The sequence below is a fragment of the Amblyomma mixtum genome, chromosome 1 (genome assembly GCF_055824585.1).
Source record: "Amblyomma mixtum isolate Tamu chromosome 1, ASM5582458v1, whole genome shotgun sequence".
In the NCBI taxonomy this organism is placed as follows: Eukaryota; Metazoa; Arthropoda; class Arachnida; order Ixodida; family Ixodidae; genus Amblyomma; species Amblyomma mixtum.
In genome coordinates, this window is record NC_143012.1 from 156,079,413 (window position 1) to 156,104,856 (window position 25,444).

A 25,444-nucleotide genomic window follows, 5' to 3' on the forward strand; every position below is an offset into this window, starting at 1 on the left:
CAACATAAGTTTAAACTTAAGGTTTAATTTGTAACTATAAGCACCACATTTAGTCTAAAACTAATAATAGTAATATTTTTACAGTAAACGTAGTTCAATTTCTGTAAGTTCAAACGTAAAGTTTTGTTTTCACTGGAATACCCATCTGCCGTCAGAGGGCCTTAAAATAAGCCTCCTTCCTCGAGGAGGCTTGTAGGAGAGTTACCGAAGTGACTAAAACATTAAATTTTAATAATAGTACGGCATCATTACAAGGTACAAGGTACTAAAAAGTAAGTCTTCTGCTCCGTTAAGCCCTTGACATAGATGCCGGGAGCGAGAGCTAATGGCGCTTCAAGTAGATGCGTGCAACTGCGAGTCAACCCGAAGGTTGACTCGCGGTTGCACTTCATTTTCGGCACTCTCATCATCCCTGTTCTCCTCTATTTCAGAAAGAAACAAAAAATCATCTGAAGCCATCAATTCAATTGACAGCAAGCCAAATTGAAACTTCCTAGCAAGCATCCACTCTGAGAGCAGCAACGTTGCACAACGACAACGCAATGGAGAGCGCCGAAGTGATGGTCCCCGTGCTGACGACCCCTCCGGGTCCTCCCTTGACCACCGGCAAGAGCAGCAGCTGCCCGTGGGGCAAGGCGTCTTCGACACCGCAGCAGGACGTGTCGTTTGCGGACGTGATGAGCGAAGAGCTAGCCCGCGCGCTGGAGCAAGAGGAGCTGGTGTCTGCCACGCACGGGTGAGTTCCCACTTTCGGATTGGCTTCCCATCCATCGCGCATACTAGGCGCCGAATTCCCTATGGCATTTCTGTACTGGAATTTGTGCTAGACGAGCATTCCGACGACTCGAAGTGGTTCGTATCTAATGACACCCCGCGATTCACAGCTCCGTCGAGCAAATCGCACGTGCTTTGAAGGCGGCGCCGTGTGATATGGACGGCTGCGAGTTGCTGTCATGTGTGCATGTAGTACACGAGTACACGAAGCGACGCTTGCGTTGGCATGCACCGACTCGCCACTGCGTTGTTCCAGCCGCCTGTCTGACCGTCGCGCCTCGAAGCCCGGTCTTCGGGAGTTTGCGTGACCTGTTGCACCGAACGAAGTGAAACTTGCGCATTTTAGTTTTTCTATAGGCAAGCTTCTGAGCGAGATAGGCCGTGAGGTGGCGTTGAAAGAATTCAGGTTTGCCTCGAACATTGTAGTAGCAAGCGAATATGGCACATTACAGTAGATTACCAGGGATGAGTCTTTGTCTGAAATAAGCTCTGCCATCTTCATTTTAGAAACGAAGCTACAGTGTTAATTGCCACTCTTAACTTTGCGTGTGGTCATGGTAGGGCCATTTGTGACCTTACATATGACCTAATATGACTAGGCCAGAGGAACGAAATCATTTATATAACGTCTTACCAACTAGCTGAAATACGTGGCTGATGTAGAAGCCAAACCTTTACATGGTAGCCAGGAAGCGGTAAGAAATGAAGGCTGCACACTAGAGCTCCCAAAACGAAATGCTTTGGAGGCATCCTGTTGCCACCTCATTTATTGTTTTGTACCACATCCTGGATGACAGCATCGTTAACCCTTTAATGCCCAAATTATGAAAGAATCAAAGAAAAAAATCGTTACCTCTACATTATGCTAGCGAATGTGTCCACATTCAAAAGCCAGTGTGAGAAAATATTGTTAGCAGCACTAGAATTTGAGAAAGCGGCATGTCGCCACTTAGCAACAATTAGCATTTGGTCCATTTTGTGCAAATAGTTCGAGTCGTGTGAAAGACCAGATGGAGGCCCGCAGTCAGTGAGCAATTTTTTATCCAACGAATGTCTTCCTATTTTCCCCGCAACATATATCAGACAATGAGAGACGAGGAATTGTTGGATGCTGGCTGGAGGTCACACAGTTGCACCCTCTTTTTCTTCACGCAGCTTGCTCATAGTGACATCAAACATCCAACCAGCCCGCTGCCTGTTGAGAACATGTTGACATCAAACTTTGCTTGCAAGTTCTGGGTAGTAATGAGTACACAGCTTGCAAGCAATACGTCATGAATTCGAGACTCTGGGTAGTAAAGGGTATTAATGTCCAAGCAACGCAAAAGCGTTGCCAAAACATCGCCTGCGTAGCTTCAAAGGTCAGTCCATAATGTTGTGTAAATGTTGCTGATGTCAATATTTTTATCACCAGGTAATGTTACACAATAACTTTAGTACAACATTTCGGTAACAGTAGACAGTTTCAGTAAAGCGTACAAGCAGTTACATGTGCTATATGCAAGCACTTTGTAGAACATTTTGCTTTGTCACATCGGCGCTTTTAGTTCAACATACTCAAACTGCAGTAACGACATCTGGTGTCGAAATAAAATATATTCTGCCTCTTTCTTTTTGCACGTAAGCCAGGACCAGCCAAGTCATAGTTCAGCCTAGCTGTGTTCCCCTCCCATCCCAAAGGAGCGCTAAATCAGCGACAAATAAAAAAACCGCAGACGGGGAACAGGCTCTGCTTGTCACGTAGACTGCCATCTTGCAAAGACTGAACTGTCGAAAGCGGAGTGATAACACCGACTAAGAAGCAACCAATGTGACGACGAGACGGGTACAAATTCTCTTTGCGACCACATGGGTGTAAAATTTCAAACAAAGGCGATCCACTTGAAACGAACACATCTTGTTAGGCTTAGGGGCGCCGCAGCCACCGATCAAAATGAAGAGTGGTAAATTCATCACCAATTCTTTGGCTGTAGGCAAGATGAGGCAAAGTGAAAGCCCCACGCTGCATTTTATAGGCATGATCGCACTAGAAAACATTGTTAGAACGACGAATTCGCTCTGAAGCAGACGACCTGGGCGTCACGAACTTGTCAACACTAATATCCTAGTATACGTAAGGGCCAGACATGCTAAACTCAAGTTTTAGCATATGCTAACCTAACGTATGTGAAAGCTTGCTCTTGGTTAGCGTTTAGCACATGCATACTGTGCTTCACACTATTTTTAGTGTACGCTATTCTTTTGCATATGTCTGCGTATGCTAAAGGCTCCATGCACTGGTGTGGTGGCGCTAGCAGCCACCACATCACCAGCACCGCCTTGTGGCACTCGCCGCATGATCTGGACGCCCAGTGCATTCGCATCAGCCTGACCACATATCAGACGTGCACTCAAAGTGCTGCCAGAATGGCAGTGAATTTTAACGCATTGAAAGCCTTGATGCCACTGCTACGTCACCACTGCTACATTTAATTTCAATTGCTTTCAGTTTGGGCTGATCAGCGATTGCAAGCAGTCATGATTGTGTTGCAGTCCCAACGGCATTGCAACATCCGGCAGCTCAGTTCAACTTATTGAGATAAAGTCCCCCTACAGTTTGAGAAACAAGTGCCTGATTGATCCAGATAATGAAATCAGCTATGTACCTCCACATTCACTGTGTGACTGGTTAGTTAGAATTGCGAAAACTCATTTTTACGACATACAGATGACTATACTCAGCATTCTGAGGATTGACACTGCTTTGCTTTAGGTGTGTGCCCCTCAGAGAAGCATAGCTCCTAACGTACAAAAAGACAATACGCTTTTGTTTTAGGTATTTCATGAAAGCACCAATTAAATTAATTTCTGACTACGTGTGCCCTCGTGTAATATTTTAGTTGTATTTTTCTACTTATTGATAAATACTTTAACTCGAGAAAATGTTTTGCAGTGTTGTGAAATGCAAGAAATAAATATACATTACGAAATAAACCTTTTTCTATTCTTTTTTTATTCAGAAAAGGGTTTTGGATATCGGGAATGTAGCAATTAAATATACGAAATTTTAAATCACTGTAGACAGTTAAATGATACAAATACAATTAATACATACACTAAAACTTAAGTGAAACAATGTGAAAGACGACATAAACACTCTCTGGAAGTATGACATCGCACCTACAGCTCACATACACAAAAAAAAAAATGACATGCTGAACCATAGAGAAACATAACAAGCAAGGAACTTCAGATGCTAGCTCCAAGAAGCTCATCATAAACCATTGCCTGTGACCCACTTAGCGCATTCCTTCACTCTACACGAAGACACAAAGCAATGCCTGACTCCTACCAGTGATGGCGCATTCAAAATACCCAGACAGTGTAAAGCCCTTCCCAGTTCACACTCATGAATTTGGTTCCACAATGAACTCTTTTCCAGTCACCCTCTGTGCATGATCTCCAAAGAAAGCGATAAAATTATAGCTTCTGTACCTTACCTCCGGTGTTTTATAGCTGTTCTGACATTTGTAAGCACAGCAGTAGGTCGAGCCACCCATAGTTAGTGAAGTTTGTTTTCGCCTTCAGAGGAAACACCTTGCCACTCTCCTTGCTGACTGCAAACCGAACAAGAGAGTGGCGTCCATCTTTTGCCGCTCCTGTTAACCAGATGGCGCCACTCGCCCTCGGAAAACTGCAGCACACAGAGCCTATACTAAAACTGCCTATTCATATGACATTATCCTGATGTTGGGTTGACTGGTAACTGCTTAATTTGTGTCAGCAGTTGGGCAAAACACACACGTCATGTGTGAAAAAAATGGCCATCTGCGTATTCTACAAAGGTATTCTACAAAGAAATTTTCAGAGCAATAGATCACAAGGGGCCGATTTTTTGACAGGTACATAATTAACTCGGCAAACTTCCTGCGCAATCAGTCATGCATGAAACACTACACCATAGAAACATTATGGACCAGAAAAAGCCATCACACGGCGCACACATACACATGAGTGACTTTCAGCGAGCTTATATATCCCCTACATGAGGCCCTTGTTTTAGAGTCAGTAACACTCGCCAGTTGAGCAAAGTTGTTTCATGCATTTTTGTACTTGTAATAGCAAAAATTACAAATACAAGTGAGCACGATCACGTTGCTAATACCTTTCATTAAAAAAACTGTATTAGTCCACGTTGTGATCTTTGTGCGAACATTATGCAAATGCATTTGGTAAAAACACGCTAGATAATTCTCAAGAAGGCCACTGTCCAAGCCCTATGCTTATGTTACTTTCATATCCTCCAGGTATATTGCATTTGGTTTCACAAGAAGCAGCAGGATGTAGTAAATTACATTACCAGTGCATTATTAGACTTGTCAGCATTGTTACAAGTTTCTGTTCACAAATGTCTAAACATGGACGCAGAAACGTTGGCAAGATGCTTATACCTAACGTTGGTGCTGTGTGTGCTCGTAAACATTACTGTGATGTAATTGTGAAACATTATATTAACGAATTTTTTCTTTATAGTAACGATCTTTTCCCTCTCTCATCGATGTTGTTGGATCCTGATGTTGGTGTGGAGTAGTCGAGGGCGGGTCTCTTGAGTGACCCTGGGGACGTACTACGCAACTGGCAAGTTCAGACAGGTGTGCGGATCTTGTGACAGTAAAGCACTTGAAAGGCTTTCGTCGAGAAGTTGTGTTACAAGATTTACAAAACTGCTTCACATCTGCCGAAACATTTCGGCCTCGCTTCTTTTACTAAAAAGAAAACATCAAACTTCCATGGCTCTGGACCACCACTGGCCGTTCACAACTGATCTGTCCGGCTGCCATACAACCAACTTACTGCGCTTTCCTTTCGCGTGCACCCATCCTGTTGCATTCCCGCCAAAACTCCATCCTCAACCAATAGACAATTCTCCTGTCACAACTTACTCTTTAGCCAATAGAGACTTTTCCGCCATTAAGGTATCACAACGAAAAAGAAAAGTACAAAATATTAAATGTACGCCTCGACGTAAGTGGCCATGCCCTAACTAGAAGACACTACAATGAAAGAAAATGAGCACAATTTCAGACATACATGTTGCTGTTAGCCACTCTGACTAGCTAGCCAGATAGAATAAGAAAAAAAATGCATAGCGCTGGTCTACATGTGTGCTCCTGTTGTTGTCTCGGCGGCGTTTTGAGCGTCTTTCCCCCTTCATCGGTGCATTCCCCTGCTCCCCTTCGGTGGCACTCCCCGTGCATTCCCACAACATACGCTAGCTGCATTGTGACAATTATGTTAACATACCTCAGCCAACGGTACATTAGCATTGTGTTTAGTTTGCTCAACATTGGATGACAGTTGTTAATTAGACGCAACATTGAGGCAACATTCTGCATTGCTTGGGTGCTACCGTGGCCACCTGTTGATGTGGAGCACTGGTCACTGAAGGTGGTACCAAGCTGCTGTCCAACTGCATCCATTGTGATTGATTGTGCTCCATGGTCACATCCCGGGTAGCAGTCTCTTGAAAATGGTTTCCCCCCCGTTTTCCATTCACTGCTGTTAGCTAGCCTTGTTGGCCTTAGCAGTAGAGTTGACTACCTTATGTAACTGATGTTTCGTGTGAACACTGCTCTGCTGAGATGCACAACGGACACAAAGTATAGACACTGACAACAGTACGCATCGATCAGTGCCAACTAAGCCGCATTCTTGTGGTGTTAAGTGATGTTGCACATGGAGCAGTGCATTTATAAAGATGAGAAAACGGCTACATGTAGAAGAGGAGCAAGCCGTCAAGAAAAAAAGTAGTTCACCAGAGATGGGTGCAGTGATGACAAATAGTGATGTCATGTGATTTCACATTGCATTAATAATGATCCAAGTGTCCAGTGCATGGCCAAATGCATGTTTAACATAACCTGCTGAACACCTTAGATGCTTCAGCATGGAAGTGTAGGTTGCATTATCAATTTGCTGCAGCATGGGATGCAGTGTCCATGTGTTCTTAGCACTGTGCCACTCCTTTTGTCATTTTGCCTTGCATGTTAATGTTTACCTTACTGGTACTGTCACCTGCCCATTACATTTTGCGGATAACATAAGTAGACATTTTGCATTGTAAACACATCCTGAAATTGTTGCAATACTTGAAACCCCTCCAATTATGTTGGATCACGAATGAGATCATGAAGGAAGCAAGCAATGTGATGAAATGTTGTGTTTTTTGTTAATAGTTAGAGCAGTAAAACGTTCTGTGAGAAGAAGTTGCTGTAACTTGCATTGGAGGGAACATGGAGCTACAGCAGAATCTCGTTGATTCGTCTTTCAAGGGACCAGGAAAAATGTTTGAGTAATCCTAAAGCTTGTATTCAAATGGCCCTCAAAAAACGGTGAAATCCGTTTGCATCGCAGTGACTTTTTCTAATGAACGCCTGGACAGTGGTTGTCTACATCCGATATGAAAGCCAAGCGAGAGTGATGTTTTATCGCGGCTTCGTCAAGTGTTTTGCTTCACGCACACAGTAGGCAGTGTCAAAGAATTTGATGTCCTCCTAGGCCCTTTTCGCAGTGCAGCACAGTAGCAGTGGTGCCTCTTCACGAATAATCCCGTCGTGTTTTGAAGATGCATCACCGCACGGACTATGAATAGCGCTTTTCAGCCTACTGGAAGAATGAAAGAAGCACATGGATGCTAGCGAGGGAAATGTGCAAAGGCGTAGAACGGCGTGATGCAATTTTGAAATAAAATAAAAGACCGGTGGCGCACCAAGCAGTGTCCAAAACGGTGTGACTAGCCGATGTCGCGTCCGATGGCAGCCGTGAGGTGGTGTGACATCGAAACCATGTGGCTGAGCTAAGTTTGATAGTGGGGGACTTCCGATAATCGTCATGCCTGCCATAGCATGTACACCTGAGGTGCGCGGGCACCGTTTATTCAGATTCTGGAAGACCTATTACACTGGCTGTGCAGGTCATACCTCAACGCGGCCCCCGTCCGAATTAACGAGCATCCGACGCCATAGACTGTCATGGGCATCGGCTGGGACAGCACGCATGGTTTGAATTTCTGAATTACCGGGGGTCAAATTTACAAAATTTCATTGTATGAGCATTCGGCGTTCAGTGCAAGGCAGTATATACAAAGGAGGCTCCTCGACTCGCTTATCCACTCATGGTGGCAGCTTAAGCGCAGGTGCTTTGCTAGCAAGTGTGAGGTCAGAGCATTGTAGGAACTTCAGTGACCTAGTTCCATTCCCAGGGCTGTATTGAATGGCGTCTAAGCGCGGAGATGGTCAGGCGTGTGCAAGGGCTCAGTAGTTGCCCTTTCCCTTTGGCTGTACACGTGCAGTCCTGACAGGGCATGCCTGTCCTTGCAGCAACCACCCCGTTGTGCCTTTGGTTGGCGAAGCAGTCGCCGCGGCTGCTGGTGCCGAGGTCTTCGTGGCTGAGGAGGACTGCAGTGATGACCACGCGTTGGCGCTGCTGCTCCAGTCCGAGTACGACCGCGAGCATGACACCGTGCTTGGTCGCGAGGAGAGGAAGTTCAATGGGGACAGCAAAGGTACTGGTGGCTCGCAGAAGGGTGCTGCAGGTGTTTGCAGCTGCATCACACATGCCTCTGTTTGAGAATCATAAGCATGCTGCCTCGAGTTATTCAATGTTCACCTGCATGCACGACAGTAGCACCCAATTCTCAAACAGGCATTCAGCCTCACAGGCCTCTTTGGCATTGCATAAGCCCATTAAGTGGGCCCTGCAAGGAGAAGGGGAGTCCAACTTTTAGTGTCGCATTGTTGACGAAGCAAAATAGGACATGCGTAAAAATGTGAGAACATTTCCTGTTAAAGCAAAACGTTTTCTTTGTTACCCCCATTATACATTGTTACACCCCATTATACTTGAAAAACATTCTTTTGGCCACTTGCTGGCATTCATCGTGGCATCGTGCTGCTCTTCTTTTTTTTTCCTGTTCAACGTGACTGGTGGTGTGCTGTACTGTTAGGCATTACTGTTTAAACTTCAGGTTGCTTCCGAACCTGTGACATGCTGTATGGCACCTCAATGGAGTGACGGCTATCGTCTTCGCACTGTCTTGCAGTAAGCGTGTCGTTCAACAACTACCGGCGGGCGCGGGAGCCAGTGCTGACGGACTCGGAGGAGGACGATGAGGACGGACTAGACGGGGGCCTCGGTTCGGGTGGCGCCCGGCACTGGGACTCGTTTGAGCGGAACCAGAAGACAGCGCCGGCCATCGGCCGCTCGGGGGTGGCCCGCCAAGCCGACGGCGGCTTCACCACAAAGCACGACGCCACTGTCTGCGGACGCCGCAATGCGTGCCGGTTGGTGCCATGTGTATTGCACCACTCTCTCATGCCCTGATGTCGTCACTAAACATGTTCCAGCAGATTGACTGGAAAATGTCAGCTTGCTGATGGACAGGTGTCTCTTGTCACAAAAGCAGCTTGCACATGTTTGCATGGCCGCCGCGGTGGCTCAGTGGCTATGGTGCTCGGCTGCTGACCCAAAGGACGCGGGTTCGATCCCGGCCGCGGCGGCTGGAATTTCTTTGGAGGAGAAATTCTAGAGGCCCGTGTACTGTGCGATGTCAGTGCACGTTAAAGAACCCCAGGTGGTCGAAATTTCCGGAGCCCTCCACTACGGCGTCTCTCATAGCCTTAGTCGCTTTGGGACGTTAAACCCCATAAACCAAACCAAACCAAACATGTTTGCATGCTTTCTTTGTTCAGGGTGCAGCTGTTGCATTCTTTGCTTGGCCCTCATGTCCTTTGCTTTAGGTTACTGCTCCTACTGTAAGCTAAATGTGTCATGCAACTTTTGTGGGACATGTAGCACATTCCTGGAAAGATGTACACCTTTTGTTAAAAGTGAAGAGCTTACGGGTTTTGCTTTTAGGCAATGGTACACAACTCGTTATTCATCGCCAGCGTTCCAAATCTCTAGTCAGAAAAGTGTCCTAAGTGAAGTGGACTTGACTGCAAAATCGACAAGCATATTCCAGTCTTTTTATTAACGCAGAAGCATTAGATGGCATATCGACACAAAAACCCGACGTCGCCGAAAAGTTGCATCATTACAAAACTCGTGTGCAGTCGAAACAATGTGAGTCGTGTGACGTCGTCAGAGGCAGAAAAATACGAAATGTTACCTAGTTATAGTCTGTACTAGTGCTTACAACTGCACCGGCTAGAAAAGAATAGAACAGAATTGAAATGGAATTGGAATAGAATTAAAGTGAAATTGGAATAGTATTGCAACACTTTGTATTACTTGCACGTTTCTGGGCCAGTTTGGGCACATCTGTGAGAACTAGTTTACTCATCCTGGCTGCTCTCTGTCTGGTGCAGGGTGATGGAGCTCCCGCCGGGCATCTCGACGGGTGATGGTGGGGGTTTCGACATGAGGCTCTCCAACCACGTCTACAACTCGCTGAAAGTGCACTCGGCTCAGGAGGGACGTCGTGCCGCTCGGCTACACGACAAACGGGAGAAGGCCACTGCGGTGAGCGCCAGCGTGCTTTCTTGTGCATGCTGCTGCATTGCTGGAGGGCGACAAAATTGTTTCAGTGCTGGGATGTTCTCGCGTCACAATTGATCACCACATGCACACAGTCGTAACCTCTGTGTCCTCCGTTAGGCGTCAACTGGGCACCAAACTTGGGATCTGGATGACAGCTCTGTTCTGGGCTAGTTGGTAGATGCCGATCTTTGGCTGCTTTCATAATGAAGATTCTTTTGAAGACTCTCCCACCTTTGAGGATCTCATTACCTACCTAGTTTTTGCCTTTATCTGAGCTCTGTAATATCTCGGCAGCACTTTCACCAGGTGGAGAACTGTGCATGGCAAAGCGAACTGTTTGTCCAAAGCACACAGTAAGAAAAAAATAATTGTGGTTTAATGACATCCTGGTCGAAATCAAGAAGAAGTGGGCTTGAACAGGGCATATAATGTGAAGGCAAGATAACCGCTGGTCCTTAAGGGTAACGGAGTGGATTCCAAGAGAAGGCAAGCATTGCAGGGGGGCGGCAAAAAGTTAGGTGACTGGATGAGATTAAGAAGTTTGCAAGGATACGATGGCCACAGCTGGCAGGTTAACTGGACAGATATGGGAGAGGCCTTAGCCCTACAGTGGGTGTAGTCAGGCTGATGATGATGATGAGGCAGAGAAAAGCTGAATTCCGAACTGTGTACCGCAATCATTGCTTTGCTTCTAGCAGTTGATGCGCTGTGTGCTTTTAACCGTTCACTGGAATCTCAGAGCGCAGTCAAATCTCTTTAATTCGAACTTCAAGGGACCGGAAAATATGTTTTAATTATTGAATGACCCAAAAAAAAACTCTCAAGTACTGAATGCATTGTGGTAAGTTTATTTGTTAAAAGACTGGGCAATGGTTGCCTGATTTTGGCATGAGAGCAGCGCGGTGGAGCTCCACTGCCACCGCATTCACACCCATGATAAGCGGCACTGTTGCACATGTGAGGAGGCTGGAGAGCAAACGGCATGTGACGAGTGCGCAGGTTCGACACACTGGAAGAACAGAATCATGTGGACACAAGCGAAGGAAACGATGGGGGGGAAAACACTAGCGGTGCGCCAATCAATGCCACAAACAGTGCTCAGGTGGGTTAGGTTGGCTGGCTAGTGCTGGCTGGTCAGGCCGCGGCGGCTAGAATTTCTTTGGAGGAGAAATTCTAGAGGCCCGTGTACTGTGCGATGTCAGTGCACGTTAAAGAACCCCAGGTGGTCGAAATTTCCGGAGCCCTCCACTACGGCGTCTCTCATAGCCTTAGTCGCTTCGGGACGTTAAACCCCATAAACCAAACCAAACCGCTGTTGCCTCGAGGTCGCATGAAGCTCAGAAGAGTGAAACCAAAACTAAACGGTGTGAGTGCTCTCAGAAGACGAGGTCGCTCGTTTGTCGTAACACCTGCTGTCGCATGCACGTCAGAGGGCGAGTGACTGTGCACCTTGAAACTCCGGTTTTCAGCCGGGCTATTTAGACGGCCTCTTGCCGCACCAGTCATACTTGGACACGTCCTTCATTCGGGAGCTCATTTGAATTTACTAGTACGAAACGTGCAGCGTCCAAATTAGCGAGCAATTAGTGCCATAGACTTGCACGGGCATTTCCTTGGACTACGCCGCCGGCTCAAATTATCTGGATTTCTGAATTAATTGGGTGGAATGAGATTTTACTGTATCAGAAACTTCGTTGTTGATACAACCACCTGTTTCGCCAACACAGGTTTTGACGCACGAGAGTGTTATACCGGTTCACAACTTTCTTGAAATTGTGCAAAACATTGTGCAGGTAGTGGACAGCTTCAGTGCATAAAGTCCCTTCACATTTCCACATCTTCCGGCATTTTCTGCGAGGCTGTTTCTTCGGCAGAGTTTCGGACACTGCTGCCGTGAGTGAAATGGCTGGCCTGATGTCTTAAGCCTTGCGATCTGGGAGTCGAAACTGTAGCCTACATTTTACGAGTGCACAGCCTCTGAAGCAGTGTATGTCGGTGTATATCAGCTGTGTTTCTCTTAGTTATTTTTGAATGTGCCGAATCTTATGGCCAAAGATATTTTTGTTCACGCACCGAAGAATTCTCAGGAAGATGCTAGGTCTTGCTTTCTGTGATTCACACATGGCCCTGAGTTTTGCAAGAAGATTCCATGGTAGAATCTTGGTGATACGAATCTCATGGGGTCACGAAAAAATTTGTATCTTCCATAATTTCATATCATCCAAATCATTTACCAAAAGTCATATGCAGAGGCATGGGAAATGCATTCACGCAGATCTGTTTACAGCTGATAGAATTTATTTGCAGCAGCACAGCCAAAGCTGACTACTCGTGGTGTGTACGCGCGGCTGTTGATAGCAACGTCGGCATTGTGTGGGCCACACACCCACGCTCGCTGCTCCCTGTGGGTACAGCGCTGCTAGTGATCACACACTCGACGATGTGCAGGCTGCGCATGGTTGCTCACTGCTCACTGTGCTTAGTGCTGCACGACTATCGATGGCAGCATTGGCGATGCTACAGGCAGCGCAAAGTGCTCAAGGCTGCAGTCGTGACTCATGCATTCGTATTATCCGTAGCGGCGCGGGAGTGTGTTCGGAACATCTGAAATTCTGCACGTTGTGCACAGTACACTCCAGCCAGGGCATTTTATGAATCCATATCAACCGTGTTCATATCATCAAGATTCTGCTTGCTGCACAGAATAGCCTAGGTCAGGTACAGCTGGGTTCTTTCAGATGGGGTAAAAGCGGAGGTGCCATCAGCCTCGTCAGCGGTGTCTCTCTTTTCCTTCATATTTTTCTGAAGAAAGCTTCTGCATTCCCAGAAGGCACTGTATTGATTGATTGGCAGATGGAGCGGCACTTCACTACAGGTTACACTAGCCTCTCTGTCTCTCTCCCCTCTGCCTTTTGTTTTTAAGGGGGGACATGGGTCTTAGAACATTTTTTTTTTATTTACAGACCAAATGCAATGAAACTGCAGAGACTTATTCAGTTTTTCTGCTGATTTCAAATATGCAATTTGTTTACTTGTAGGCCAATTAGTTCCTGAGATGTTAATACTATCATGCCATTGTCTGCTCAAACAATAGAAAAAAAATGGGCAACCAGAAATTTAATTTTAATATGTGGGTAGATACTGCAATGTGTGAGGAATGCAACGCTGGAAGCAGTTTTCAGTTTTTTGTCCGTGTGAACAAATGGGCTTAATAGTTAGTTTTCAAGTGAGTTAACCAGACATACAGTGCCAGAAAACACATGACACACATGAAACTAACCATTAAACCCATTTGTCCACACGAACAAAAAACTGAAAACTGCTTCCAGCGTTGCATTCCTCACGCATTGCAGTATCTACCCACATATTAAAATTAAATTTCTGTTGGCCCATTTTTTTTCTATTGTTTGAGCAAACAATGGCATGATATATATTAACATCTCAGGAACTAATAGGCATAGAAATAAACAGATTGCATATTTGAAATCAGCAGAAAAAACTGAATAAGTCTCTGCAGTTTCATTGCATTTGGTCTGTAAATAAAAAAAAATGCTCTAAGACCCATGTCCCCCCTTAACCAGGTCACCGTTTACCCAAGAAAGAAAGTGTGTGGCTTTTGAACCAGGCAATCAGCTACAGTGGCTGGCTGTCTGATTCTTTTTGAGTGAAATAGTATTTCATTTCGTGGTTCACTCTGTGGTTGCTGCAAGGAGAGAAATGCTGCTCGTGTGTACCTTCAAGGAGCTGAGGGACACTGGCGCTCTGTGTGCAGGAGCAATCGTTGGACCCCAACACTCGGCTGCTCCTCTACAAGCTGGTTAACCGGGAGATTCTGGATGAGGTGAACGGCTGCATCAGCACGGGCAAGGAGTCGTGCGTCTTCCACGCAGCCGGCGGCAAGTGAGTAGGGGCCCTCAACAGGCTCTGTCACCATGGTCTGGTTGGATGTCATTCCTGCGCTCTAGGTCGAGTTCACTAGAAGCAGCGATGCTTTGTGGAGACTTCTCTCACTCTCGCCTGCTTCAGAAGTGCTGGGCTCTGCAGTCTGGGCACCAAAACGGTTGCGGTTTGTGGCCTCATTGGTGGCTGTTACTGGAGTGGACTGGAGTGGAGTTACTGGAGTGGAGTGGAGTCCATGTTCAACTGGAAGTATGGGGCTTGAGTGGTGTAATAACTGTGGTGCAGTATTGCTGATCTCCAACCTAAAACCTTGCAGTGGCAGATGAAACGTCCTTGGAATAATAGGTTTTTTTGCTTAGTTACACTGACACACATGTGAAAGAGGCTGCTCTATTCATATGTAAGTAAGTCCGAGTAGGGTAGGGTGCGAATATTCAAACTAGGGGAATCTCTCTTTTAAACATTGCACAGCTTGCTCTGAGCATTAAGGGCTCACGGGCTTTGGGAATTCGATTTTCTTGTGAACCTTGGTACCACAGAAATGCATTGAATTACCTTAGCTTTTCACATGAATTTGGGAGTGGGAATTGAATCAGATGAATTATTTTCCATGCTTGTGTGCCTTCGTTCGTCGTGTTGTAATTGTAGTGCTTCATTTGTAGCTTTTCATTCCTTCAGCAAGCACTGTTTTGTTTATTGGGTCTTTCGAATGATGTCAGTAAGATGCAGGGGAGTATTGATCATGATCGCCTTGCACTGCGTTGGTCAGTGGCCTTGACACCTGCCCAGTGGGGCTGAGGAAAAGGACCCAGCACTCACCAGACTGGCTTTGTTGCAGGAGCGAGGAATTTGCAGTGCCTGTGGAGTGTGCAGTGAAGGTGTTCAAGACGACGCTGAACGAGTTCAAGAACCGAGAACAGTACATCCGCGAGGACTTCCGCTTCCGGGAGCGCTTCAACAAGCTCAACCCACGGAAGGTCATTCACCTCTGGGCAGAGAAGGAAATGCACAACCTCAGGAAGTAAGTGTACTTTTCTGTTTGGTACATCTTAGCTTTAGCAGCATATCACATGCAAGAAAAGAGGTGAGATGTAAGCGTCTTCATTGTGTTCTAAAGTTTGGCTCACAACCTCAGCACTTGCAGTGTCACAATTTACACATTAATGGCAGCAATCAATGAAACTGGAAATAACAGTACTAATGTTTGCATAACCGACAAAGTAATGCAACTCCTGCAAGTGGCTTGCACTTGATGTGGTGCCTTGATGTAAACAAGTTGTTCGTCTTCTCCATCGTTGGCGTTAGTTACTGAAGGCAAAATGACGTCCTCGCTACTCTTGCAAGTACCATCTAACGCACTTTTGGCGACGTCAGACTCTCGGGCTGCTTTGCAATTGTTCGATGCTTCCACACACAAGATGATGGCTTGCCTAAACATTGCAAATGCAAATGGTCATTGACATACTGGAGGCACTGCTGTCCTCATGCATATGTGAGCTGAGCATCAAAAAGCAGAGGGCAGTGAAACCACCGCCACGTATATATATCACACACACAAGGGGGGGGGGCAAGACATTAAAGTGTTGCAAGTTAGCGCCTGTCCTGTCGTTTTTTTCTCCTACTTTGTGCTGTCTTGTTGCGCTTTAATTCTTGCCAGCTATCTCACCTTGTTTACATCCAGACCAAATGTTGACTTCTAAAGATTCTTTGCATCATTGTTTTGAAAAGGGTGAGAGCAGTGTCGCGGGTAGCAGACCCAGTAACTTGGCGTGCCCGCAGAATCGAGCGTGCCGGCCTGGCCTGCCCCTCGGTGGTGCTGCTCAAGAAGCACCTGCTGGTCATGTCCTTCGTGGGTGTCGACGGTGTGCCAGCACCACAGCTGCGCGATGCTGCGCTGGCGGGTGACCAGCTGGCCAGCGCCTACACGCAGACCGTGCAGCTGGCCCGCGACCTCTACGACCGCTGCCAGCTGGTGCATGCCGACCTGAGTGAATACAACCTGCTCTGGCACCAGGGACGGGTGGTCATCATTGACGTGAGCCAGGCGGTCGACCGGATGCACCCGCACGCCCTCGAGTTCCTGCTCAGGGACTGCACCAATGTGTCCCGGGTAAGACCTAACTGATGGTGAATTCCAATGGCAGATCGGGATCAAGTTTTTCTGCTCGGTTTGGATCAGTCGTATTCCAATGGTAAAATGGGAGCGCGAGTTGTATGTTCCAATGGCAGATCGGGATCAGGCGTAAATCCCGGATCGCTCCGTGGAGCAGCGATTCTTGATCTGCCGAAATCGGCGGATTTGACCGGAACCTCGCGTGACGTTTTCTTTTCCGCCGCGTCTGCTTCCGGTCGCGACCGGCAGCAGCCGCTTCGTTCCTGTCATCGCTACGTGGTGAGCCGGGACAGACGGGCACTTTCCAGTCAACAGTGAACGGCAATGATCTTGCTTCGAGCCGTGCGGCACTAATTTTGCTTCATAGAAGTGACAGTTCCGACTCGGGCACCGAAAGCTCAGAGTCCAGCAGTGAAGATTCGTCTGAAACGGACAGCGAGTGTGAAGCTGCCGGCCTGTATATGCCTGCCGCCGGCGTCAGAAAAATGCGCTAATATTCTTTGTTCGCGTTCATAACAAGCCCTGGAGTAGAGGAATGTAACAAATGAATCATTTTTGAGGATCGTTGGCCAATACCGAGTTGCTGGTAGAAGTGATAACTGCGATACAAGCAAATTTCTTCCTGATGCCCAGTGCGGCTGGCCTGCTGTCTGCTAGCTCCGCTGTTGGAGGCGTCGCAGAAATCGATCATGTCTTTATTTTATTATGAGACGAGGAGCACAGTAAAACGGTGACGCGAGTAGCACCTTTACTACAACGCTGGCCAATTCCGAAGCGCCCTCAGCTGCGGCATCGATGAAAAACAGTTAGGCTTAGCGACGACTACGGCAGCCAGGGAGAAACGTTGGCCGGGGGGCAGCGCAGTTCGTCGCTCGGCGTGTCCGCGGGCGGCGTCGTTGCCGAAAGCTCGACTGTCTCGCTGATTGGTTCAGCGGCTTGCGTCTCGCAGTCGCAAGGCTGGAAAATCGAGCAGCGAGCAAATTGCCTGCGCGTCGTCCGCCACTTCTTTCGTGAACGGTAGGGACAGGCTCACCGGCTCTCCGAAGACCGCGGCCGCATACTCGCGTGTTCACGGAGAGTGGACCATCCTGTACATACGCTTTGGTTTTGGTTTTACATTACGGCCTTCGTACTACCTCCTTTTTGTTTCGCCGAGACGGCGTCTGTCAACGCGGAGATCGCGCCTCGCGCAACTCCTGTCGCACTCGAACACGAAGCTAGCACGGCGTCCGCTTCGGCGGCGCGCCTAGTTTCCGCGGTCGCCGCTGCGGCGCTGGCGTCGCGCTCCCGAGGGATCACTGGCATTCCAATCGCAAACTGGGAGGTGGCAAATCTACGCGCTCCGACGCGCTCCGTACGCGATCCGACGGAGCGGTCTCGATCTGCCATTGGAATTCAGCATGAGTATCCTAACAGTACCAAGACTTTATGGTGAAAACCTATGTAATGTAATGGCACTTCCATCACCTTACTATTTACCGTATTCACGCCGCCGTGGTGGCTCAGTGGTTATGGCGCTCGGCTGCTGACCCGAAAGACTCGGGTTCGATCCCGGCCGCAGCAGTCGAATTTCGATGGAGGCGAAATTCTAGGGGCCCGTGTACTGTGCGATGTCAGCGCACGTTCAAGAACCCCAGGTGGTCGAAATTTCCCGAGCCCTTCACTACGGCGTCCCTCATAGCCCGAGTCGCTTTGGGACGTTAAACCGCAATAAACCAAACTATTTACTGTATTCACACAAACATAACACAAGTTTTTTTCCTCACTTCATCGATTTCAGAATGCATCTCATTATATTTAAAACCAAGGTACAAATATGTAACGCAATTTTTTTATTCTCGCTGCCTCTGAAATAGCTACAGCGACCTTCACCACCAAACCCATAAGCTGCTAGGGAATGCCAACTTTCCGATGACCTTGGGGTCTCATAGCGCACCATCGAGCGCGCACGGGCAAAGAAGAGGGCGGCTATGAACGAGGAAAGAAAGGTGAATGGGCACAGGAGTGAACAAGACAACACGTAGCAGTGACAATGGCGATAGTGTTGGCTGCTGCTACATGGGAGACTGCAAGCATTAGCACGTTGGAGGCATTGCTGCGCTGATGTCTCATGAATTTCTGGGCCCATATCCTAACTTGCGTTTCTTCCAGTGAGCTGCCGCATCTGCTTCCAGTGCTTTGGTCAGTCGTGTTCAAAAGAAAGAACGCATAGTTAACGCATAGACCCTGAAGTTTTATGTCTCACATCCAGTTTCGTTTTTTTTTCATACTGCCCTTGTTTCGTACTGCCGTGTTGTACCCGAATTCTGTGGCACTTCAGTGGTGTATGAAAGTGACAAACAGATATGTAGGGAGATAGCTGAGGCTACTATATCTCAAAGGCCAAGGGCACGTGTGTGGCAAAGCCGTCTATCATACACCTTCTTCGGAATGAATTCACTTTTTTAGATGGTGTACTTACACAACGTTGATTGTTGTTTGTTATCCTCCCTTTCACTGCTTTGGGTTATGTGCGTGTGCACAGGTTTTCTTTTGCCTCTTCCCTTCATTAAAATTTGAGTTGCTAATCAAGCCTTTTCTGGTGTTCTTCTTTTGTCCTAGCTGCATTTGCACCTTTTGGCTGGTTTTAAGGTGATTCAGTACCAACTTAGCGAGTCATCAGCCTTGTCTCATATTATGAAAACCATATGCAGCAGATGTGCTTGATTCAGTTTTCTTTAACGGTGCATACTTTGAAGTAGTCAAAATTGTCATAAATAATTAGATTATAGCTGCAGTTCTTTTTTTAATTTTGTGAATTCTGCAGACAGTCTTGGGCAGAGCGTGCTGCTACAACACAGAAACGTAAGAAATTGAAGAGGTCGCATTGCTGTATCGCGTTGCCCATTCCGTGTGGATGTGGTGTTCTGTTGCAGTTCTTCCAGAGGCAGGGCCTGCCCGACGTGCTCAGTGCCAAGGAGCTCTTCACCCAGGTGTGCGGTCTCAACCTGCCTGGCGAGGGTGCCGAGCTGCTCTCCCAGGTGAGGTCTGCTGGGTTTATCTGGCAGCCTGCTGTCTTTAGTCTTAGCCCTGTAATGCACATGCGCATTGAAAACATCGGATAAAAGTTGAGAGGTATCTATTTTAAGTGACAGCAGCACTTAAAGGGACGAAGACACGGAAGGAAACTACTGGACAAGCACTAACTTTTCGTCCTTTTGAAAAGTCATGGAAAAACCAGGATTTCATTGCTAATGGGCCCGTCTCATTGTGGAAGTGTAAAGAGCTCTGGAGATTTATGTTATAAATGCGTGTAAGGGCCGCACTTATTTTTCCAGATTCGAGGGCCAATTTTCGGGGTGTGACCCATACACGCAATGTGTGAAAAGAAAAAAGTTTTTTTTTTAAGTAAAGACATCAATCAGGGAATGATTCTATTCTTAATCTATGTTCCGTCTTCACTCGCGGAGTCTTCCGACTCTGAGCTGGTGCTGTGCTCTGGTGCACACACATCCCACAAGAAGTGGCACAGCATGTCCGCTGTCACGCGTAGCCATTGTTCCGCACTTCCATCACATAGCAGAGCAGCCCTTCTTCCAGTTCGGGAAACGTGCACGGCTTGTCTCCAAAAGCGTGCTTTTTGCACCTTGTGTTCCTCAAAGCATCCTTTTGGTTGCACTATTGTCGGACACACATCTCGGTCACGTTGACTTTCTTTCCCGCCTGCACACTTGCGCTTACGGTTTGACAGCCACAAAAAGCTGGAGCTGGTGATACTGATGCCGATATGGATAGCGGAAGCTCACGGCAGAGGAAGAAGTTGATGATGATGATGAGCCGTGGCCTTGAGCGCCATCCGTGGGTGGCACCTGGAAGCTCCTGTGCGTGTGTGCGGCCTCCGCAATGAGCGCACTGTTGCTCGCAGCTTCGTGGGTCTTGGAAAGTTTGGGTGCGGCCCGTACACTGATCTTTTTTGTATTAATATTGATATTTACTTCCTTTGGGAAAACAGGGTGTGGTTCGTATATGGATGTGGCCATTACATGTGTTTGTATAGTATCTGTGAGCAGTTCATTACAGCATAATCGCTAGATTTAACTGATTTTGATGATTTCTGAATGTCTAGGCACTATAAAACTGTACATAAATGTGAGGGCAAACGCAGTAAAAGTTCAGGTCTGCTCCATCATCTGCCAGTACGGCCACAAAACATTAGATTGTTCTGCCTTTAGAGTTAGCTCTTGCATGAGTTTGTCTTTCAGCTGTCCCGCTGCGTTTCTAGCAGCTGGCACTGTGACATTTCTTTGGTTAATATGTTTGGAAAGACTCTTTTGTGCAATTATTTTAGCCGTTCCCGTAGATGGGCAAGCAGAAATGGCAGCAAACATTCTAGCACTCTGTATCGTGCGGAGCATTGCAGGTCTGACTGGGAAATTCCGCGGCCACCTCCTAGTGTTCTATAATGAACCTTGCACTGGGTGAAAGGTCATCATGAGGATTCCGGGGGGATGAATGTGCTTGAAACCCATTGCAGTAGCTTTGTGGCTATGGCATTTGCCTGCCAAGTTGTCACAGCCATGACAGCCACGTTTCAGTGGAGGCGCAATGCAAAACCCCAGGGTGGCTGAAATTAACCCAGGGCTCTCCACTGTGGTTTGCGTTCATCCGCACTGTTGCTTTGGCATCCAAAAGAATTCATTAAGGGCAGACGTGGCTTTCAAATCACAAAATGACCTTTTTTTATCATTGTTTCTATTCGTGCGCCTCTATTTCTACACTGTCCCGAAGTTCCATTGCTGAAATCCACCGGAAAGTGCTTTAAAAAAAAGGGTTTCGCAAAACATGGTGGCTCTGTATATCGGGGAAATGCTCGAAAAATCTGCATTTTTCTTGGTTCCGGTTCTCAGACTAAGTGCTCACCTTGTGGAGCATGTTTCTTCACGACTGTTCTGTCTATTTCGATCCCGTTTGCTTTTTTGCACTGCCAGGACTCTGCTATGTGAGATGACAGTCTTGGTTTTTCATTTTGATGGACTGTAGATGTTTGGTCTGACATTTTGTTTACAATTTGCACATGTTTGTGCCTAATTCTTTGTAAAAGATGAAAAAAAAAAAAATTCCGAGATTATTATCATGCGTAGCATGCGTACAGAAATACACTGAACCAATCTTGTGCCACATTTTATCGAGTCTATACGCCTTCCACAATCTGTAGAAGAGAAGAAAAAATTGTAGAGAAAAATATTCTTCAGATGTAATGATGAAATTTAGTGCACTGAAATGTGAAAGCGCTGTAAACAAGCAGACTTCTTCAAAAAGTAAGAAAGTTAGTCTTGAAAACCATGTCCTTCCTTGAAGGGCCACTCGGGCATTTTTTTCACTGCCGATTACTCTGGTTAAGGGGATTCTTTTCATCGGTTGCAGACGCCAGTGCAGAAATAATTTATTGAAACCGGAGCATGCAAATGAAAGTTATTCCTGTTCGAAAATTCAGGATAAAAAGATCAGATGAAATTGCATTTCACTCGCTCATTTCACTACCAATTAGAGCCACTCGTTGTACACTTGGAGCAGAAGAGTGCATGCAGCTGTTGCCCTGCCAGGATATCCTGCAGCCAGACGTTTTTATAGCAGCATCATTTTCCGTGCACAGAGCACATACAGCAGAGGTGTAATCCTTTTGACGTTGGTAGGATTGTAAGACTACCACTGGTTCACCCATCACCCTTTCTCCTGTTCTGCTCTTCTCTTCACATTTTTGACCGAGGTGCGTTGATCAAGTTTTTTTTGTGCTGCCTCCTTGGCATTGGCAGAGTAGGGTGCTTCGAAGCAGTGTTCCTATCAGCAGTTTGAACAGCAGTGCTCGCCTCTACCGTAGTTTGAAGCGAAATGGAAAATGTTGCCGCTGGCATAATTCTTATTCATTTTTGTTCACTTTTACCAATTCTTTTTAGACTTTTTTTTCCCATGCAAGAAGCTCACTATACTCAGAGAAACACCATATAAACGCATTTTGGGGCTGCACCCTTTTTTCCCTACAGAAATATTAAACAAAAAAACATCGGCTGCACCCAAACTTTCCACGACCCATGCGGAAATAGCCTTGGAAATGCACGCGCCGTAGCTTCGCGCGATCAGCTCTGGCTACGAGCAATGGCACGCTTGATTGCGGAGGCCACACACACACACATAGGAGCTTCCTGGTGCCATCCATGGATGGTGCCAGAGGCCGCGGCTCATCATCAACTTTTCCCTCTGCCGCAAGCTCCCGCTATCTGTATCGGTATCAGTATTGCCAGCTTCAGCTTTTTGTAGGTATGGAAGTTCGGTAGTGTGTTAGTTCACCGTAGTTGTGGCTTTTGTGTGCTGCCGCTGAGCGTTGCACGTTTAGCACGATATGGGAAGCACTTTAATAGCTACATGGCTGGGAGTTGGGTTTCGAACACTGCAAGCATGCGGCAGCAAGGAAATTTGATGTGGCCGAGGAGTGCGTCCCATGATGTATTGAGAAGGATGTATTGAGGAACACAAACTGCAAAAAGCGCGCTTTGCGAGGCAAGCCGTGCGAGTTTCCCGAACTGGAAGAAGAGCTGCTCTGCTATGTCTAGTGCACTGTAGCTATGTGATGGAAATGCGGAACAACAGTTATGCGTTGACAGTGAACATGCTACGCGACTTCTTGTGGGATGAGCGTGTACCAGAGCACAGCACCAGCTTGGAGTCTGAAGACTCCGCGAGTGACGGTTGAACGTAGAATAAATGCCACTCATTCCCTGATTGGTTTGTTTTTACTTGAAATTGTTTTTTTTTTTCGCATATGGCGTATATGGGCCGCACCCCAAAAATCAGCCCTTGAATCTGGAACAAACAGTGCAGCCCTTACATGTGTTTATACAATGCTTTGAATCCATTTCTCGAGTGTAACGGAACTAGGTTCTAGCTGGACGCCCGACCATTCAGAAAGGCAGTGTCCAATCTAGCTGCCACGTCATTTCCGCTGCCGAAAATTGTTGCTACATTTCAACACCATCCACCCGAAACGAGCTTTTCTGTAGCAGATTAAAATATTATATACACATATTACGGTTCTACCGATATCCTTCAGCAGTCAGGCATCACGACATCCCATGCATGGAATAAAAACCACGCGCTTGCTTTGCATCACAGGGCTCCTTTAACTCTTTGCCTGTGTGCTTGAAAATGCAATGGATTTGTCACCAGATTTTTCCTGGGTTACCACTGGATTGGGTACTGCACTAGTGTTCTTGAATGGTCGCATTTCGTTGCTTGTTTATGGGTACAACTGGTACCTTTAGTCAACTCCAATCTCTGTGTCATTTCCTGCAACCTGCTCATTGGCCCTCAGAGTGACCTCCCACATTACACGGAAGCTGTCTGCCACAAAAAGGTAAAGAGAGCAGTGGTGAGGCTTACTTTTAATCCATCACAAGGCACACAAGGACGCATGAGGGTGACGGTCCACAAGGGGCATAGTGGTGACCTCTACTAGCTGATTGGGCGTGAGAGGCAATGCAGAAGGCCACTGCTGAACACTTCACTAGATGTTGGCAGCTTGAGCAAGGGAGAGAGGCAGGGCGAGCCCCCCTGCAGCTTAACTTTCTTTGTGCCGCAGCTCTTGAAAAGTTGCACCCTGCTTGGGACACTGGCAGGGTTTCTACATACATTGTATGCAACCAGTGGCTGTAAAAAGACAGCCAAGACATTCTTCTTGAAAAGAATGGATGTTTGTGAAGATATAAGATTCCTTCAGGTTACGTCACAACAAGAGGGGCATTTTTGTGTGACACAACAAAGCTCTCCCCTTTCTGAAGTGGTCATTGCAGTTTGTACTGCTTCTCGCGCTGTTACAGAGCTTACCTTCATGTCTCTGTGTTGGTAGAAAAGAAAGAGAGATAACTTTCTGTTCAGTTTCATTTTGCATCACTTTTTCAATGCAGATCCAGAACTACGAAAAGAATGAGCAGCTGCTGACCAGGGAAAACCAGCGGAAAGCAGACCTGTTCGACACGCTATTTGAGAAGTCCATGGACAAGAGGTCGAGGATAGGAAATGAGTCTGCCGCCAGGACAGGAGGAGCCAGAGGGGACGAGGAAGTCGGCGAGACTGCGCAGTCCGACTGACATCCAAGCCTGTGATGCCCGTGGCCTTCTTTTCTTATGCAGAATTTTTATCATGTGCATTTGTCACCTGCGACAAATTGAATTGTAAATAAAAGTAGGTAGTCATAATTGTGTCTAGCCCTATTGCTTATTGGGAGGCGAAGCGTAATCCCTAGTGCCATCAGGTACCCACTGGTTTTCCAATGGCTACACAGGCCTTACCCTGGCCTGGTGCTTGGTTTCTCTAAAATGATATGCTTAAGGAAAATAGCCCTTTGACCCCACCTCAAGCTGACCACGGCCACTGACCAACCGCTGGTCAAAAATATTTTCTACCTCTCCGGTCGCAAGGCATCGTCCCCGGAAGGCACGAGCACAAATATTTAAAAAAAAGACTCGTTAGTAGCTTAGTTACCACCATCGCAACCAAGCCTTTTTGTCATGCTCCTCTCCTTCTGTCTGCTCCCCGAGATTTTTCTCTCTTGCGCCTCATCGAGTAGGCTCCGCAAGGGAAATTCGCCCTTCCTTCTCCGATGTAAGCGGGAGGTGTGGTGTATAATGGAGTGCAACCACGTCATGGCTCTGCCTTGAAAAGAATTCTTTTCTTGCTTTTTCCTACCCGGGATATTTCATGGGGAGGGGGTTCTCCCAACACTCCCTCTATTTTGCTCCTAGAGTCCCCTCACGGTGTTTCGTCGCATCTTTTTTTCTCTGTGTCCTTCCTCTCCCCAGTTGTCCATTCTCACCCCAGCCTCACTGAAGGAGGCTGTTCATTGCCTGAAGTAGCCTTGAATCATGAGCGCAGTCATCTGGAGTGAAATGTCTTCCGCAAGCCACCACATTCTTGACCGTTGTGTCTGGAAGTCCGATGCATTGGAGCCAGGCACGACTCAAGGCATAATCTTCTGGCAATTTGTGCTGGATCGTGGTTCAACTCCAGTAGCTGTGTGCGCATCCAAGGACGAAACAGCGTCGTTGCGTTTTCTCCACACACTGAACGATCGAGAGACGCTATCAGCTCGACCACCTCAACATGTTA

The 25,444-nt window shown here is 47.0% G+C and overlaps 1 protein-coding gene across 1 annotated transcript; it reads left to right on the forward strand.

Annotated features, from left to right (window-relative positions):
- The first annotated feature begins 146 nt into the window (after positions 1–146).
- LOC149369459 (serine/threonine-protein kinase RIO3) lies at positions 147–24,534 on the forward strand. The gene is made up of 10 exons (XM_089558713.1): positions 147–272; positions 432–736; positions 8,133–8,317; positions 8,855–9,095; positions 10,122–10,275; positions 14,066–14,193; positions 15,032–15,214; positions 15,973–16,303; positions 19,222–19,326; positions 24,244–24,534. The coding sequence occupies exons 2-10, from the start codon at positions 543–545 to the stop codon at positions 24,424–24,426; spliced, it is 1,704 nt and encodes a 567-aa protein (XP_089414839.1). The 5' UTR covers positions 147–272; positions 432–542; the 3' UTR covers positions 24,427–24,534.
- The last annotated feature ends 910 nt before the right edge of the window (positions 24,535–25,444 follow it).

Coding starts and splice junctions, on each gene's coding strand:
- LOC149369459 (XM_089558713.1), top strand. CDS start 543: ATGGAGAGCGCCGAAGTGATGGTCCCCGTGCTGACGACCCCTCCGGGT. Junction 737..8,132: donor CTGGTGTCTGCCACGCACGG/GTGAGTTCCCAC, acceptor CTGTCCTTGCAG/CAACCACCCCGTTGTGCCTT. Junction 14,194..15,031: donor TTCCACGCAGCCGGCGGCAA/GTGAGTAGGGGC, acceptor GCTTTGTTGCAG/GAGCGAGGAATTTGCAGTGC.